Source organism: Conger conger, chromosome 11 (genome assembly GCF_963514075.1).
Source record: "Conger conger chromosome 11, fConCon1.1, whole genome shotgun sequence".
NCBI lineage: Eukaryota > Metazoa > Chordata > Actinopteri > Anguilliformes > Congridae > Conger > Conger conger.
The window spans coordinates 6,696,416-6,713,838 of record NC_083770.1 but is presented as its reverse complement, the minus strand read 5'-3'; the positions used below and the strand labels follow the sequence as shown (position 1 = coordinate 6,713,838).

At 41.7% G+C, this 17,423-nt stretch overlaps 1 protein-coding gene and 1 long non-coding RNA gene across 2 annotated transcripts in view; one reads left to right on the top strand and one right to left on the bottom strand.

Annotated features, from left to right (window-relative positions):
- The window catches only part of LOC133140030 (NACHT, LRR and PYD domains-containing protein 3-like), a 40,320-nt gene extending 23,307 nt beyond the window's left edge, over window positions 1-17,013 (top strand). The window contains exons 6-8 of the mRNA XM_061259547.1: window positions 13,612-13,773; window positions 14,717-14,763; window positions 15,111-17,013. Coding sequence (XP_061115531.1) covers window positions 13,612-13,773; window positions 14,717-14,763; window positions 15,111-15,715 — 814 coding nt within the window. The 3' untranslated portion in view covers window positions 15,716-17,013. The remainder of the gene's footprint in view (window positions 1-13,611; window positions 13,774-14,716; window positions 14,764-15,110) is intronic.
- Window positions 8,275-9,459, bottom strand: LOC133140032 (uncharacterized). The gene is made up of 3 exons (XR_009709978.1): window positions 9,196-9,459; window positions 8,788-8,915; window positions 8,275-8,613 (listed from the first exon to the last, which is right to left on the bottom strand). It is a non-coding gene; the product is annotated as an uncharacterized LOC133140032 (long non-coding RNA).
- Window positions 17,014-17,423: the final 410 nt, after the last annotated feature.

The window sequence follows — 17,423 nt, the reverse complement described above, 5'->3', positions numbered from 1 at the left end:
CAAACATCACATTACATTTTATACAGCAGACACTTTTATCCAAAGCGACGTACAAAAAAAGTGCCAATCAAGGTCATAGAACAAAAACAGAACAGGTCCAATAAGGTACCATTTCCATAGGATCGGTTATAAAGCCATGAACATAAGCCTAGTACGTAAGGTAGATAGAACAGGTCTGTAAGTAATATGGTCAGAAACTACAGTACTGAGAGAAATAGACATGTGAAAGTCCTAGATTAACGTAGATAACACGACATGAGGCTAAAGTCTTGAGACTGGTGAGGATAAGTGACAATAGATTTGCGGACTCCCGCAGAGGAGTCAAGGTACTGTCATGGTTTCTCTCTGTCTACTCTTGGAAATTCCTGTATTTACTGCTCTAGACCTCTAGAGGGCTTGCCGGCTTAGCTCAGCAGGAGAAATTGCCTCCCGCATGTGGAATGCGGGTGTAATCATGGTCGATTGCAGTCAGCTGCTTGGAGAGCTATTTAAGTCTCTTCCTGGCACTGCTCTGAGCTTTGGTGTTTCAGTTTGACACGTACCCAGAGCTGGTAAGGTATTAAGGTAGACAGTCAGTCAGATAGAGAGTTTTGAAGACTGAATTGCTTTTAATTTTGAGAAGCATTCAGTTAGAAATGAGAAATTAGAAATAGAGAAGTTTAGGGACCTAGTTTGTTTTTCTTTGGGTTGGTTAGTTCCTGAAAACCTTCCCTATTTTTTGTTCTGGATTCCGCTTCTGTTTTCAAGAGTGAGTGGCAGAGTTCGGCACTGCCGGTAAAATATCTTGTTTTGTTTCTCCTGACTTGTTTCTCCTGTAGCTCTGGTCAGTTCGACACTGCCGGTAAAATATCTTGTTTTGTTTCTCCTGACTTGTTTCTCCTGTAGCTCTGGTCAGTTTTTCTGTTGGCAGATCGCCGGGGAGTTTGGTTCCCTTTTTCCGTTCTTTCCTCGCCTATTTTAGTGGTTATCCAATTTATCGTTGGTAACTTTGTGATCCCTTCCCGGTCGCTCTTGGTCTCCCGCCCCTGCTCCCTTACAGGTACAGTGTGAAGTGGTGAGTCTTCAGAATGTGGTAGAAAATGGGCAGTGAGTGAGCAGTTATAGCAATGGGGAGGTCGTTTCACCACTGGGGAGCTAGAGTAGAGAAGCTCCGCAGTCGGAACAATCGAGAGCCATTCACTCAGCTGGCAGGATGAGCAAGTCGGGCTGACATGTGGACATTCCACGGCTCTGTCCAAATCAGCGCACTTGCCTACTTGCACCGATTTGGAGACACTCCCTGATTTTTGGCATATCTGTGGTTTCCCTGTTTTTGTGCTTTTGCTGATTTTTTTTTTTTTTCTGCAGTTTTGTACAGCAACTTTCAACCTAATAGTAGCCTTATATATGCATCATTCAGAACTGCGTATATCATTGTTTAATTAATGTGTACTTTTAAACCTACACTCTGACCCGTATGTTGCATGAATTCCTGGAAGTATCCACTGTAATGTTCCATATTGGGGATGATTTCGCCCGAGTTTAGGAGGCAGCTTATAGGCTCATGTCTAATGTGTTTGCAGTAAGATCAGTGCTGCTGCTGAGCCCTTGAGCAAGGCCCTCAACCCCACATTGATCCATCGGGGATTGGCCATTGCACTGAAATTTATCTTGGCTTTTGTGAATGGGATTCAGTGTTTCCCCCAGGATTTTAAGAAACTGTTATGAGGGGACCATGGACTGCTTTGGGAGTGTGGTTTTACTCTTTTGTAAAACTTCCAATCCTAAACCCCATGCTGATATATCAGCTTATAAAACGCTTGAGCCTACTCTTGAGCCATCAAGTAAATTGAGTAAAAGCTGTCACGAGTTGTACAGGTTTATGAAAAGCATTCGGATTCCCACTCCAAAACTATTGCACTGCATGTTACACACTGATCAGCCACAACATTAAAACCACCTTCTTAATAAACCAGTGTTTTCATGATTAACAATGCTTTGAACTGTATAAACTTGTCTATACACACTTAATATTTCATTATATGATGTACAGTTAGGTCCGGAAATATTTGGACAGTGACACAATTTTCATAATTTTGGCCCTGTACGCTACCACAATGGATTTGAAATTAAATAATTGAGATGCAATTGAAGTGCAGACTTTCAGCTTTAATTTGAGGGTATTTACATCAAAATTGAAGGAAGGGTTTAGGAATTGCAACAATTTTCATACATAGTCCCTTCATTTCAAGGGACCTAAAGTAATTGGACAAATGAATATAATCATAAATAAAATGTTAATTCTTAATACTTTGTTGAGAATCCTTTGCAGGCGATGGCTGCCTGAAGTCTGGAACCCAAGGACATCACCAAACGTTGGGTTTCCTCCTTTGTGATGCTTTGCCAGGCCTTGACTGCAGCTGTCTTCAGTTGTTGTTTGTTTGCAGGTCTTTCTGCCTTAAGTTTTGTCTTAAGCAAGTGGAATGCATGCTCAATCGGATTGAGATCAGGTGATTGACTCGGCCATTGTACAATATTCCACTTCTTTACCTTGAAAAACTCCTGGGTTGCTTTCGCAGTATGTTTTGGGTCATTGTCCATCTGTACTGCGAAGTGCCGTCTAATCAACTTTGCTGAATTTGAGCAGACAGACTGTTCCTATAGACTTCAGAATTCATGCGGCTGCTTCCGTCTTCTGTCATATCATCAATAAACACTAGTGACCCAGTGCCATTGGAAGCCATGCATGCCCATGCCATCACACTGCCTCCACCATGTTTTACAGATGATGTGGTGTGCTTCGGATCATGAGCCGTTCCAAGCCTTCTCCATACTTTTCTCTTCCCATCATTCTGGTACAGGTTGATCTTAGTTTCATCTGTCCAAAGAATGCTGTTCCAGAACTGGGCTGGCTTTTTTAGATGTGTTCTGGCAAACTCTAATCTGGCCTTTCTATTCTTGTGGCTTATGAATGGTTTGCACCTTGTGGTGAACCCTCTGTATTTGCTCTCCTGAAGTCTTCTCTTTATGGTAGACTTGGATAATGATACGCCTACTTCCTGGAGAGTCTTCACTAGATGTTGTGAAAGGGTTCTTCTTTACCATGGAAAGGATCCTGCGATCATCAACCGCTGTTGTCTTCCGTGGACGTCCGGGCCTTTTTGTGTTGCCGAGTTCAGTGCGTTCCTTTTTTCTCAGAATGTACCAAACTGTTGATTTGGCCACTCCTAATGTTTCTGCTATCTCGCTGATGAATTTTTTCCTTTTTCGCAGCCTAAGGATGGCCTGTTTCACTTGCATTGAGAGCTCCTTTGACCGCATGTTGTGGATTCACAGCAACAGCTTCCAAATGAAAATGCCACACCTGAAATCAACTCCAGACCTTTTACCTGCTTAATTGATGATGAAATAACAAGGGAATAGCCCACACCTGCTCATGAAACAGCTTTTGAGTCAATTGTCCAATTACTTTAGGTCCCTTGAAATGAGGGGACTATGTATGAAAATTGCTGCAATTCCTAAACCCTTCCTCCAATTTTGATGTAAATACCCTCAAATTAAAACTGAAAGTCTACTTCAATTGCATCTCGATTATTTCATTTCAAATCCATTGTGGTAGATTACAGGGCCAAAATTATGAAAATTGTGTGACTGTCCAAATATTTCCGGACCTAACTGTATGTGCTTTTGTAAGCAGATAACCATAAGTCAATTGGAAAAAATTGAAATCTTGTAAGCTCATTGGGAGGGTTTTGTTAAATATCTTAACAGTGTTAAGATATAACGTGTTAACAGATGCTCGAGGAACTGTAGAATTTTTCATATTTCAACAAAATATAGAGCAACCACCATTTTTAGAAATGCATGGCATCTAATCTTACATCGGTTTCATCCTTCTTGCCTCCATTGGAATTACCGCTCTCCTGCAAGGCTTCAAGTCCAGTTTATTCATGCCGTTTTTCCAAAGAAATGAAAAGTTTACCTTGCAGGTGAATTTGCCTATGCTTCGGTATGACATTGGCGACATGGCTCAGGCAGTAAGAGCAGTCGTATGGCAGTCAGAGGGTTGCCGGTTCAATCCCCCAACCGAGCTTTGTCGAAGTGTCCCTGAGCAAGACACCTACCCCCCAAATGCTCCTGACGAGCTGGTCGGCGCCTTGCATGGCAGCCAATCGCCGTCGGTGTGTGAGTGTTTGTATGAATGGGTGAATGAGAAGCATCAATTGTACAGCGCTTTGAATAAGGTGCTATATAAATTCCAACCATTTACCATTTACCATTTGGTTTGCTGCCAGTGATCCAGGTGCTCTTGTTAAGATCAATGGCATAATGAATTCCACCAAGTACCAGGACATTTTAGCCAAAAACCTGGTTGCCTCTGCCAGGAACCTGAGATTTGGCTTTAGGTGGACCTTCCAACAAGACAATGACCCCAAACATACTTCAAAATCAACAGAAATGGTTCTGTGAAAAGAAAATGAATGTTTTGCAATGGCCATCTCAGTCTCCAGACTTAGACCCTATGGAAAACATGTGGTCTGAATTGAGGGCAGTCCATAAGCGCAATCCTTCTGCATGGAGGAATGGTCCAAGATCCCTCCAAATGACATTTATCCAGAGTGACAAATAGTTGATTAGACTAAGCAGGAGTCAATCCTCCCCTGATCAATGCAGGGTTAAGGGCCTTGCTTAAGGGCCCAACGGCTGTGTGGATCTTTTTGTGGCTACACTGGGATTAGAACCACCGACCTTGCGTGTCCCAGTCATTTACCTTAACCGCTATGCTCCAGGCTGCCCAAATGTGTTCTCCAACCTTAATAAACATGATAGAAATAGCCTCAGTGCCATTATCCTTACTAGGGGAGGCTGCACCAAGTACTAAAAACAGGGGTGCCAGTGATTGTGAAACCTTTTTTTTATTTTGGAAAGAAATTTATAATTTAAAAAATGTGTCATTTTGGTCGATTCCACTGCAGCATTAATAAAGTAAAATATTTTCCACATGTTGGAAATTACAATATATCTGAGTAATGGTATTATTTGTTTTCTACAGTCTTTTTTGCTAATTTTCATCAAGGGTGCCAGTAATTCTGGACCTGACTGTATGTGTGTAGGTGGTATGTGTACGTGAATGTACACTCACCGAGCACTTTATTAGGTATTTTTTAGACTTTTTTAGGCTATTGCTGTAGCCTATCCACTTAGTGTTACAGTAACAAGTTTCTGTCTGCAGAACTGCTGCTCACTGGATTATCTTTTTTTTTGTGTACCATTCTTTGCAAACTCTAGAGACTAGTGTGTGTGAAAATCCCCGAAGATCAGCAGTTTCTGAGATACTCAAGACTGCCACCAACAGTCAAAGTCACTTATATCAAAATTCTTCCCCATTCTGATGGTTGATGTGAACATTAACTGAAGCTCCTAACCCGTATCTAAATGACATTGTCAGGGGGTATGTGTGAGGGTTTGTGTATTTTAGTGTGTGCGTGTGTGTGTATATGTGTGTAGGTGGGTTTGTGTGTGTGTGTGTGTGTGAGTGTGCATAGGGTGTGTGTGTGTGTGTGTGTATAGGTGGTATGTGTGTGTGTGTGTGTGTGTGTGTGTAGGGGGTATGTGTGTGAGTGGGGGGGGGGGGGGTGCAGGGTTGGGAATCACAGAGTAACAAAACGATACAATCATGATCCGGGTGATTCTGCGATACGCCATATTTTGTAAGAAAATTATTTACCATACATTATGATATCTGTCACTGAAGAACAATTAGTATTCATTTTTTTAAACAGGAATCAACCGTATACTCTTATACTGTGTACCTGCATTTTTAAGCAGTGTCAGTTTCACATAATTTTAGACAACTGAGATTAAACAATGTAAAACAAAGTGCATGGAGTTTGCCTCTATTCTGATTCAATACAGTTCTTTTTTGGGGCAGAAGGCATATTGCTAAATGTTTATAAAGTAAAACATTCACAGGCAAAAACAGCTGCATGTCAAGCCCTTTACTTCATAATACCGTTGAACTTACTGTAAGTTATGGAAATCTAACCCACAGAAATATCTAACCATCTTGAACTGAAAGTACTCCATTTGATAGAAATAATATTAAACCGATTAAATTTAATTAGTTTCAACAATGGTTTTCTCGGCAGTAACACATGTAGGAACTGAATGCAAACCCGTTTGAAAGCAACGTATTTCCTCTCTGACGTATCATTTCACAGATCTACCGTTCCCAGTGCTTGATTTTTTCCCCAGGTCGGCCACCGTTACTACTTATTTCATACCAACACTCGTTATTGGATACAAGTACACAAGCTATAGTTAGTTACCACAATAAGACGATTTCAGTTTTAGGCTGACTGTTTGGACTTGCGAAGATTACTACTAAAATAAAGGGAAGTTCTTATTGCCGAGTTGGGTATTAGAATCTGACAAGAGCTGACACCTTCCGATACATTTACGGAATTTAGAATTGTGAGTGTAGCGAACTGTTTGTAAAACTGTAATTACACATAGCCAACTGACATAGCTAAATGACCTGCATCAGATGTGTATGATGAATACTGTTCTTATCGGGACATATAAAAATTTATTTGAGAAGCAAAATGATGAGTTGGCGACTGGTCAGGTTTTAGCCTTCCTTGTTGCTAATGACATGAATAGAGCATTCCCAAACCTTGCAACATTTTTTCGCATTTATTTCACAATTCCAGTGAGCAGTGCGCTAGCAGAGCGCTCTTTCAGCAGGCTAAAGCTATTGACATCATACCTGCGCTCGACAATTACCGAGGAGCGTCTTTCTCAGCTTGCACTTGTCTATATCGGGAGAAGTGAAAATGATATTGAATATTTGTAGGCGTGATGCATGTATGGTAGGCTATGGTGGATGTTAAATTAAACTAGAGATGTGCATTTTGTCAAGAAAATGCGAAGTGTGATTGTGGCAAATCGGTGGAGTATTGCTGGTACAGCAAATACAATGGTGTTTAAATATTTCCAAGCTGGTGTACAGGTGACCACTGAGTGTATTTGAGCTGTGCTAGAGGGCAGAGGCTATTGTGACATCACAGGTTTTGTTGCATCATAGGCTATTGTGACGTCAAATTGATGGACTATGTTTTATTACGTTTTTTATGGAGCAGACACGACTATGGAAAGCCATTGGGGCCAAAACCGTCTGAGAAAATACGCCCTAACAAGGCAAAATAGACCACGTAAAAAATGAACGCGTTCAAAATACCCGCGTTAACGCGGGAAAATTGACCGTCTTAGATATTAGAAGTTGTAGAGCTACCAGCCTACTGCAGAATATTTATTTGTATTTCTTTAGTTGTAAAGGTCGACCTATTGTGTTAATTAAGCCAGCTAGCCAATTTTGGTTGATCTAGTTTTAATTACAAATGAGCCTATTACAAATAATTACAAATGAGAAATGTTTTTTTTTTTTTAAATGTATTTATTAAACCTTTAATGTATTTTTTTTCCCCCCCTATATCCCACCCCTGGTCCCAAATATAGTATTTTACAATTACAATAAAATGTGTGTATATATATATACAAATGAAAAATGTGTCTGTGCATGCATATAGGCTATTGTAATCTTTAATAAAAAAATTAAGTCAACAAAACTTCACACTAAGGTGAAACAACTACCATCATAACAAATACCACCATATGAGATAACTTCCTCCATCATATAACACAATACCACTATCATAGGCCTATAACTTCCTCCATCATATAACACAATACCACTGATCTGCGTGACGTTAATGCGAGAGGCATACGGTAAATTTAAAAAATAGATGTTACCAATGACATTTTAATTTGCAATGTCAGAAAAAACTATTCACAAAATCCTACTTCCCATGTCTTTAACATTTTTAAGACTTGAAAGATTATAAGACATTTTAATACCAATTAAAGCCTTTAGATTAATTCAATGCCTTTTAAGGATCCGCGGGAACCCTGTACCTTGTTTTCAGCCAAACACATGCACTGACTTATATGGCTTTACTGCTTATTATGCTACATACAAAGACCAAGATCTGACTGGTGTGTAGTGTATAGTATCTCAAAGGTGACAGCCTTGACTTCAAGGTTCAACACTAACAATCAAGTTAGAAGTCAGGACAACACGACTATTCAAATAACAAGAAACTTCAGCTGAATTACACAATATTTTAATACAAATGTTGAATAAAGGTGTAAGGAGAGAGGCCATTAACTAGGCTTGCTAACTGCACTCATGCAGATTCAGGAATGCCCCTAATGAAAGTTAAAACTTCTTCCAGAACATCAATTCCCAAACTGTCCCGTGCTCCGTCCAAAGGATTGACCTGTTCCATCAGCTCGTGCATGTGTCCTTCCTCAAGATTCAACTGGTTGTTGGGAACCTGGACTGCTTCTGCATAGTCCAAATTAGGTGGTGCCACTTCATCCTCTGCAGCTGGGATGTCATCCCCTGCAACTGGTTGTTCATCAGCTCCAAACACTCCCTGGATGGCAGTCTGATTTCGGGCTTGTTGGGCAAGGCAACCTCGAATGAAAATTTGGTAGGGGGACATATGCCTTGCCGTCCTCAGCCTATGGTGGTTCGACCAACAACTTGAGGATCCCGGTAGCCTTGGCCAACTGAAAACATTAAAACAACCATTTAAAATATTACAAGCTTTCCAAACTACATTCGTAGTTTAAATTCATAAAATAAACCAATGTCAAAATAGTTAAGTGATTAAGCTACAATGCTTTCAGTAGACAATATCTGTAGATCTGACAATAAAAAGGAGTTGGGGGCTGTAGCTTTACCTTGCTGCTGAGTGAGTGTTCTCAACTCTTGAAGAAACTCGGAAATGATATCCTGCATTTCATCTGCCAAGTCAGGCTCAATCAATCGCCCTCTTGCCCAACTAATACTTCTCTGCATCGTCTCCATCCTGTAAATGTAAATGAAACCAGACCTTGATATCGCACACACAATCCTACTTGAGTACTAGCTCGGGTCTAGCAGTAGCTGCTGGGAAGGAGCGTCCCGTTTGTAAGTACATGCTTTTACTGCCAACGTGGCTAACCATTCACAAGGCACACCGGAAAAAATGCTATCGATATTTCACCCCTGTTCATATTAGCAGCGCTATCGACAAAGCTTCTCCATATACTAATGTAGCATTACTACATCAATGAAGACTAGCACGCCAAATTCAAACGTTTGCTCACCTTGTAATAATCGGCCCAGAGTCTGTCTCCACATTGTCCGACAAAGCTAGTCTTGTGCATTCCGAAAAAGTCCTCTGGCAATTAACAACAAATCGTGCCATGCTTATTTGGAGAGCTTAGCTTCTTCTGTTAGCCTTCGATTCTTGAACCGCGAAGACTTAAGCTGTGCAATAAACTATTACAAACCAATGATGTACCAGGGATTGAAGTGAGGTAAGCCTCTATCTCAGCAGATGTGGACGGTACGTAGGCGATACATCACCATCTCATGAATATAACGCAACGTGTTCACGCTCTCTGAAGCACACGTAGATGTACGTAATTACATACGTAATATGCAAATTATGTATGTAATTATACACGTAATATGCAAATATATGCCCAAATGCTGCAGTATTATTGGCTGTGTAAGTAGGCGTTCATTTTGGCCGTCTGAACGCGGCCATTACTTCCGTGTTAACGCGGGTATTTTGAACGCGTTCATTTTTTACGTGGTCTATTTTGCCTTGTTAGGGCATATTTTCTCAGACGGTTTTGGCCCCAATGGCTTTCCATACACGACAGACCTGCTCTAGGTTTTTGCCATAACTTTTAATCCTGCCCCAGCGCCACCTAGTGGCTTCCACATTACATGTATGTATCAGGATGTATTATTTATACATATCATGACATCTCCCTTTTTTTTTTTCAACATAAAAAAAACCATGACGCAAATGCTGAACTTAAGTTACTGTAAAGCCCAGTATGACAAAAGAAAAACTCACTGTTTACCCTGCCATAACATTTCTCTGGTTTCAAAACACATTAAGGCATCATTACTTATTTCACACTTATTTCAGCATTTCTTTCCATCTCTCTTTTTTTTTTTCTGTATTGCTACTTAATTGTCCAACTATGAACTAAGAAAAAAAACGTTCAAACTTGAAAAAAGTTCATAGATCTATTACTCCTCAACAAGTCGTCTTGGCTTTGAGATGATTCTTCCACTTTTTTTTTTTGTTTTACCAGGGAGACCTGGAAGCTCTTTTGGGCTGACATCTCTGGTTGTTGTTTTGTTTTGAGTGTCCATTTCATGTTTGTCCTCTGTGCTGTCACAAACATTCTGTTGAGTCACATATTGGTTTTCCATTTCTTTTGGTGTGTTACTTTGTTCCTTTGATTGCATCAGAAACTTCCTGTTTCTTCTATACACCTGTCCATCAGGTGTCTGGACAACGTAAGATCTTGGCTGGTCAGAAAGTTTAGTTACCTGGGCTGGATTCCATACTCCATCTTGCCATATTCTGACATTTTTGCCAAGTTTCTGAAGTGCTTTGGATCCTTGATCAAAGTATTCCTTCTGTTTATTTTGCCTTGTCTCTAACTATTTCTGAACTGTATTGGTTACCATTTGAGGTGTCAACATCTGTGTTGTCATCGGAAGTCTTGTTCTCACATGCCGACCCATTAACAACTGGGCTGGTGACACTCCAATATCCTCCAAAGGTGTGCTCCTCAGATTCAGCAAAGACAGATAAGGATCTATTCCATCAGCTTTAGCCTTTTTCAGCATGAGTTTGACAGTCTGTACTCCTCTTTCAGCCATTCCATTTGACTGTGCGTGATGGTGGCTTGATGTTCTGTGAATGAACTCCCACTCTTTGGCAAAGGCTTGGAATTCACGTGAGCTGAACTGTGGTCCATTATTTGAAATTAATGTCTCAGGAATTCCATGTCTGGCGAATTGTGACTTTAGATGAGTGATGACTTGCACTTCTCGTGTCTGACTTCAGCCACTCAACCTCGATGAATTTGGAATAGTAATCCACCAAGAGTAGATATTCCTGCTGGTTAAAGGTGAATAGGTCAAACCGTCTTTTGAGAAGATGTGACCCAGGTATTTGATTTCTTCTAGGCCTACTTTGCATTTTTCTTTATTTAGCTTGAAATTCTTGGCTCTTGCTCTCTCCAGCACTTGCCTCAATCTGCTATCATGCAGGTCTTTTGTCTCACCCCAAATCAAAATGTCATCGATGTACATCTCAACGCCTTCAATTCCTTCAAACAGCTGTCTCACCGTCCTGTGGAACACTTCTGGTGCAGAATTAATTCCAAATGCGAGTCTGAGGAATCTATAACGACCAAAAGGAGTGTTGAACGTACAAAGGTGAGAGCTGGCTTCGTCTAGTTTCAGTTGCCAAAACCCTGAACTTGCATCCAGCACTGTAAAGTATTTTGCTTCTGAGAGTCTGCAAGTTATTTCCTCTACCGTTGGTAGTGTTCCCTCATTACTGCTGTGTTGAGATCACGAGGATCTAAGCGGATTCTTAATTTCCCATTTGTTTTTTCAACAATTACTATGGGGTTGACCCACTGGATGGGCTCTTTGATCTTTGTTATCACTTTCATTTTTTCCATTCTGTTCAGTTCTGTTCTAAGTTTTTCTCTCAAAGTGACAGGAATTTTCCTAGGTGGATGGACTCTTGATGTCACGCTTGCATCAATTTGAATGGTGTGTCCTCCCACCAGGCAACCTATGCCCTCAAACACATCAGCATACTCTTGGAAGATATCCATTTTGTCACTTTTATTCAGTGCCATCTGATTATACGACAATGAATTCCAGAACAAATGCTTTCTTTTTGTATTTCACTGTCCAGCTGCACTTTCCTTTCACAGGTATTTTGTCTCCAGTGTATGTTGAAAGGTTCATGTCTGTGGGTCTGAGTATGTTCTTTTTGCCTATTCTTTGTAGTAAACTGTAAGGAATGACATTGGCTTGTGCACCAGTATCAAGTTTGAATTTTACATGTTTGTACTCCAACTTTAGTTCGACAGTCCATTCATCTGTCTGTGTCTTTGCGTGCACTACACCTTCGAACAGACTTGCTTGCTGATCTGTGACGTCATCGTCAACCGCGTGCACTTTCCTCGATCTACACATGTTGGCAAAGTGGTTCATTTTCTCGCAGTTCTTACATTGTTTGCCATAAGCAGGGCATTTACGTGATGCATGCTCAATTCCACATCGTTTGCAATCAAACGTGTTTGCTTTGTCTTTCTCACTCACTTTCGTTTTATTGTGTTGGTCCTTTTTTCGTGTCTGCTTATGTTTTACTGCATCCACATGCTTGCTTTCACGTGCAGAGGCTTGTGGGCTGTGATCCTCGTCATGCATTTGTTTAATTTGTGCTTTTGTCGTTTCTGAAGCAAGGCACAGCTGCGTCGCCTTTTCGAGAGTAATGTCTACTTCTCTTAGCATTCTCTCTCTCATTGTATCAGACGTGATTCCACAGACAACCCGATCTCTGATAAGGGATTCTCGCAACTGTCCGACTTTGCCTTTAGTTTAGCTCCGTAATGTACTGGCTAATGGACATGTCCCTTTGCACACACGTGAAAAACTTGTAGCGTTCATACGTAATGTGCTTTTTTGGGTTACAGTATTCTTCAGATTTTTCCATTATATCCGGCAATTTTTGTTTATCGTCGTCTGCTTCGAACGTGAAGGTATTGTACACTGCAACTGCCTCTTCTCCGGCAACATGAAGAAATAGTGAGGACTGTACCTTAGCTGGCTTGCTAGCGCCTCTGGTCGCTGCTAAATACAGCTCAAACCTTTGTCGAAACCTCCTCCAGTTTTCTGACAGGTTCCCGTGCAGTAGATCAAGTCCAGCAGGTGGCTTAAGTCCTTCCATGGTTGCAATACTGTTTTTTGTCTTAGTTCTTTACTTCTGACACCATGTTTTATTACGTTTTTTATGGAGCAGACACGACAGACCTGCTCTAGGTTTTTGCCATAACTTTTAATCCTGTCCCAGCGCCACCTAGTGGCTTCCACATTACATGTATGTATCAGGATGTATTATTTATACATATCATGACAGACTACAGATGAAATCAGAATGTTTGTAAACAAAGTTCGCCAAGATACTTCCGGGTGCCCAAGCGACTGAACCAGAGCTGTGTAACATGTAAAAGAAATGTATCTTTTATGTCATGCTTTGTAAACTAGTTCAGGTTATATTAATCTGACGTTACTGTAAGGTGTGTGATGCACACAGCTCTGTTAGTTTATATGTGCTGTAAGGTGTGTGACACACACAGCTCTGTTAGTTTATGTGAATGTGCTGTAAGGTGTGTGACACACACAGCTCTGTTAGTTTATGTGAATGTGCTGTAAGGTGTGTGACACACACAGCTCTGTTAGTTTATATGAGTGTGCTGTAAGGTGTGTGACACACACAGCTCTGTTAGTTTATATGTGCTGTAAGGTGTGTGACGCACACAGCTCTGTTAGTTTATGTGAATGTGCTGTAAGGTGTGTGACACACACAGCTCTGTTAGTTTATATGAACGTGCTGTATGGTGTGTGACACACACAGCTCTGTTAGTTTATGTGAATGTGCTGTAAGGTGTGTGTGTTCTTCTCTGCAGGCTGTCAGGCTGTAGAGTCACACAGAGAGGCTGTGATTCTCTGGCTTCAGCTCTGTGTTCAAACCCCTCACACCTGAGAGAGCTGGACCTGAGATACAATCACCCAGGAGACTCAGGAGTGAGAGCGCTGTCTGCTGCTCAACTGGACACACTCACACTGCTGTAAGTACACACACACACACACACACACACACTGCTGTAAGTACACACACACACACACACACACACACACTGCTGTAAGTACACACACACACTGCTCTAAGTACACACACACACACACACACACACACTGCTGTAAGTACACACACTCACACTCACACACACACTCACACTGCTGTAAGTATACACACACACACTCACACACACACACTTCTGTAAGTATACACACACACACACTGCTGTAAGTACACACACACACACACACACACTGCTCTAAGTACACACACACACACACACACACTGCTGTAAGTACACACACTCACACTCACACACACACTCACACTGCTGTAAGTATACACACACACACTCACACACACACACTTCTGTAAGTATACACACAGACTCACACTGCTGTAAGTACACACACACATACACACACATACACATACAAACACTCACACTGCTGTAAGTACACTCACGCACAAACGCACACACACACTCACAGTCACACTGCTGTAAGTACACACACGCACACACACTCACACACACATTCACACTGCTGTAAGTACATACGCACACACACGCACACTCACTCACACACACACACACACACACACCACACACACACTGCTGTAAGTACACACACACACATTGCTGTAAGTACACACACTCACACACACACATACACACTCATACACACTGCTGTAGGTACACACACTCGCATGCACACATACACACACACACTCACACTCACACTGCTGTAAGTACACACACACACTCACACATACACACACACACTCACACTGCTGTAAGTACACACACACACGCTCACACACTCACACTGCTGTAAGTACACACACACACTCACACATACACACACACACTCACACTGCTGTAAGTACACACACGCTCACACACTCACACTGCTGTTCTGTGTTTCTTACAGTGTGGAACATGGAGGAGCGAACAGGATCAAACCAGGACCCCGGAAATGTGAGTCATGCAGAACATTTTCTATAGATACACACTGTACTGTGTATGTATGTTTGTGTGTGTGTGTGTGTGTGTGTGTGTGTGTGTGTGTGTGTGTGTGCGTGTGCGTGTGTCTGTGTGTGTGTCTGCGTTTGTGAGTGTTTGTGTGTGTATGTGTATATGTGTGTGTGTGTGTGTGTGTACTTACAGCAGTGTGTATGTGTGCGCGTGCTTGCGTGTGCGTGTGTGTGTGTGTGTGTGTGTGTGTCTGTCTGTCTGAGAGAGACTTTACCAAAACATCTCTCACACACATAATGAGGTGAATATTAAAAATGATAATTAATCTCAGTAATATCTCTGGTGTGCAGACGGCTGTCGGCTCACACTGGATCCAAACACAGCACACAGAGAGCTGTCTCTGTCTGAGGGGAACAGGAAGGTGACACACACATGGGGGAGAGAGGAGCCATATCCTGATCATCCAGAGAGATTTGAGTCTGTGCAGCAGGTTATGTGCAGAGAGAGTGTGTGTGAGCGCTGTTACTGGGAGGCTGAGTACAGTGTGTCTGAGGGGGGAGAGGTTTCTATAGCAGTGACATATAAAGGAATCAGCAGGAAAGGAGAGGCTGCTGACTGTAGGTTTGGATGGAATAAAAACTCCTGGAGTCTGATGTGCCGTAAACACAGTTACTCTGTCTGTCACAATTATAACCCCACACGCCTACCTGCCCCCCCCTCCCCCTACCACAGAGCAGGAGTGTGTGATGATGGTGCTGGTGCAGGAGTGTGTGTGTACAGGGTAGGAGTATGTGTGGACCGTCCGGCTGGCACTCTGTCCTTCTACAACATCTCTGGCTCTGACACACTGACCCTCCTGCACACATTCCACATACACTTCACTCAACACACACCCCTCTGTGCTGGGTTTAGAGTGTGGCGGGGCTCCTCAATGTCCCTCTGCCAACTGGAGTAGAGACATACACACACACACACACCTCCACCCCACACATGTGCACACTCTCATGCACTCACTCACACACACGCACACACACACTTCACTTAACACACACCCCTCTGGGTTTAATGTGTGGGGGGGCGCTGCACAGTGTCAACTGTGGAGTTGAGACATACACAAACACACACACACACACACACATACACACACGCACACACACACTGAGTGCAGTGTATCTGAGTGGGGAGAGGTTTCTATAGCAGTGATATATAAAGGAATCGGCAGGAAAGGAGAGGCTGATGACTGTGTTTGGATGGAATAAAAACTCCTGTAGTCTGAGGTGCGATAAACACAGATACACTGTCTGTCACAATTATAACCACACACCCCTACCTGCCCCCCCCTCCCCCTACCACAGAGCAGGAGTGTGTGATGATGATGCTGGTACAGGAGTGTGTGTGTTCAGGGTAGGAGTGTGTGTGGACCGTCCAGCTGGCACTCTGTCCTTCTCCAGCATCTCTGACTCTGACACACACACACACACACACCTCCACCACACCCACACACACACACACACACCCGTCTGTCCTGGGTTTGGAGTGTATGACATGTTGAGGAAATATTTTTGTCGCTTTTCCTCCTCGTCCCTTTTACGTGGGTGAAGTTGTTTTGGCAGCAATGATGTTGAAGAAGCACTCAGAGTCAATGGTTGTTCATTGCAAATCTTTAGTTTAAAATAAAACAGATTAACCTCGGACTCAGGCAAATTCTTCACCTGTTACACTGACTTATTCACTTATTCTCAATTCTAACCATTTCAGAGTTTTAATAAAAGCATTTAAATCAAACTTCATCATTATTCTAAACATTCCTGGTTTTCAATAAGAGCATTTTGATCAAACTTCAACAGACACTTCAGTGTCCCTCTGCCAACTGGAGTAGACACACACATACACGTTTGTTTTTTTATATTTTAATAAAATCATATTGTATATAGATGTATTTATATACATTAGATGATTAAACATGAGTATAAGATTAAGAGTGTGATTCTGGTGAAAGATGGTAAAAGGCTTTTGAGGTAATAATTCTGTCTCCTGTATCTGCATCTTTGTATAAAAGAAGCCAGTGGCAAACTTCTCAAGTTAACTGCATTTTACTAGTTTTTACAGCCGATTTAATTTATTTTCACAAGAGTTCCATTGTGCAAAGTCATTAATGTGAACAGTAATGGATTGAGTTTCCTTATTTACTGTGTTATGATTGCTTTGTTTGAACCTGTTCCTGTATGTGATTAAACCTGAATTATAAAAACATTTAACATCTTGCTGTTATTTATTACTGCATGGACTCCTGTGCTAGTAGTACTTATTTCATATTTTGTATGGGATCATGTTTGGGCTCAATATGAGTAGTGTTATGTTCCTGTTATCTGTCTGTTAGTTTATCAGTGTTTATTATCGTTATTCTTGTAATTTATTCTTTTTCATATTCATGTCTGGTGTTCTGTTTACATTCATTAGTCTTAGTGCTCATCTTCCCCTGAGTCTGAATGTTTACAATTCAGAAGTTTCTAAGCATCACGCCACATATGGTCATACCTCACAAGCATGCAGGCTCTGTCTGCGGTCACACACGCATGTAACATCAGTAATTACATACAAAAACACAGAGACATACACTTCCCTTCACTTCCATAAGCCTCCGGGCAGCAGAACACAGTCTG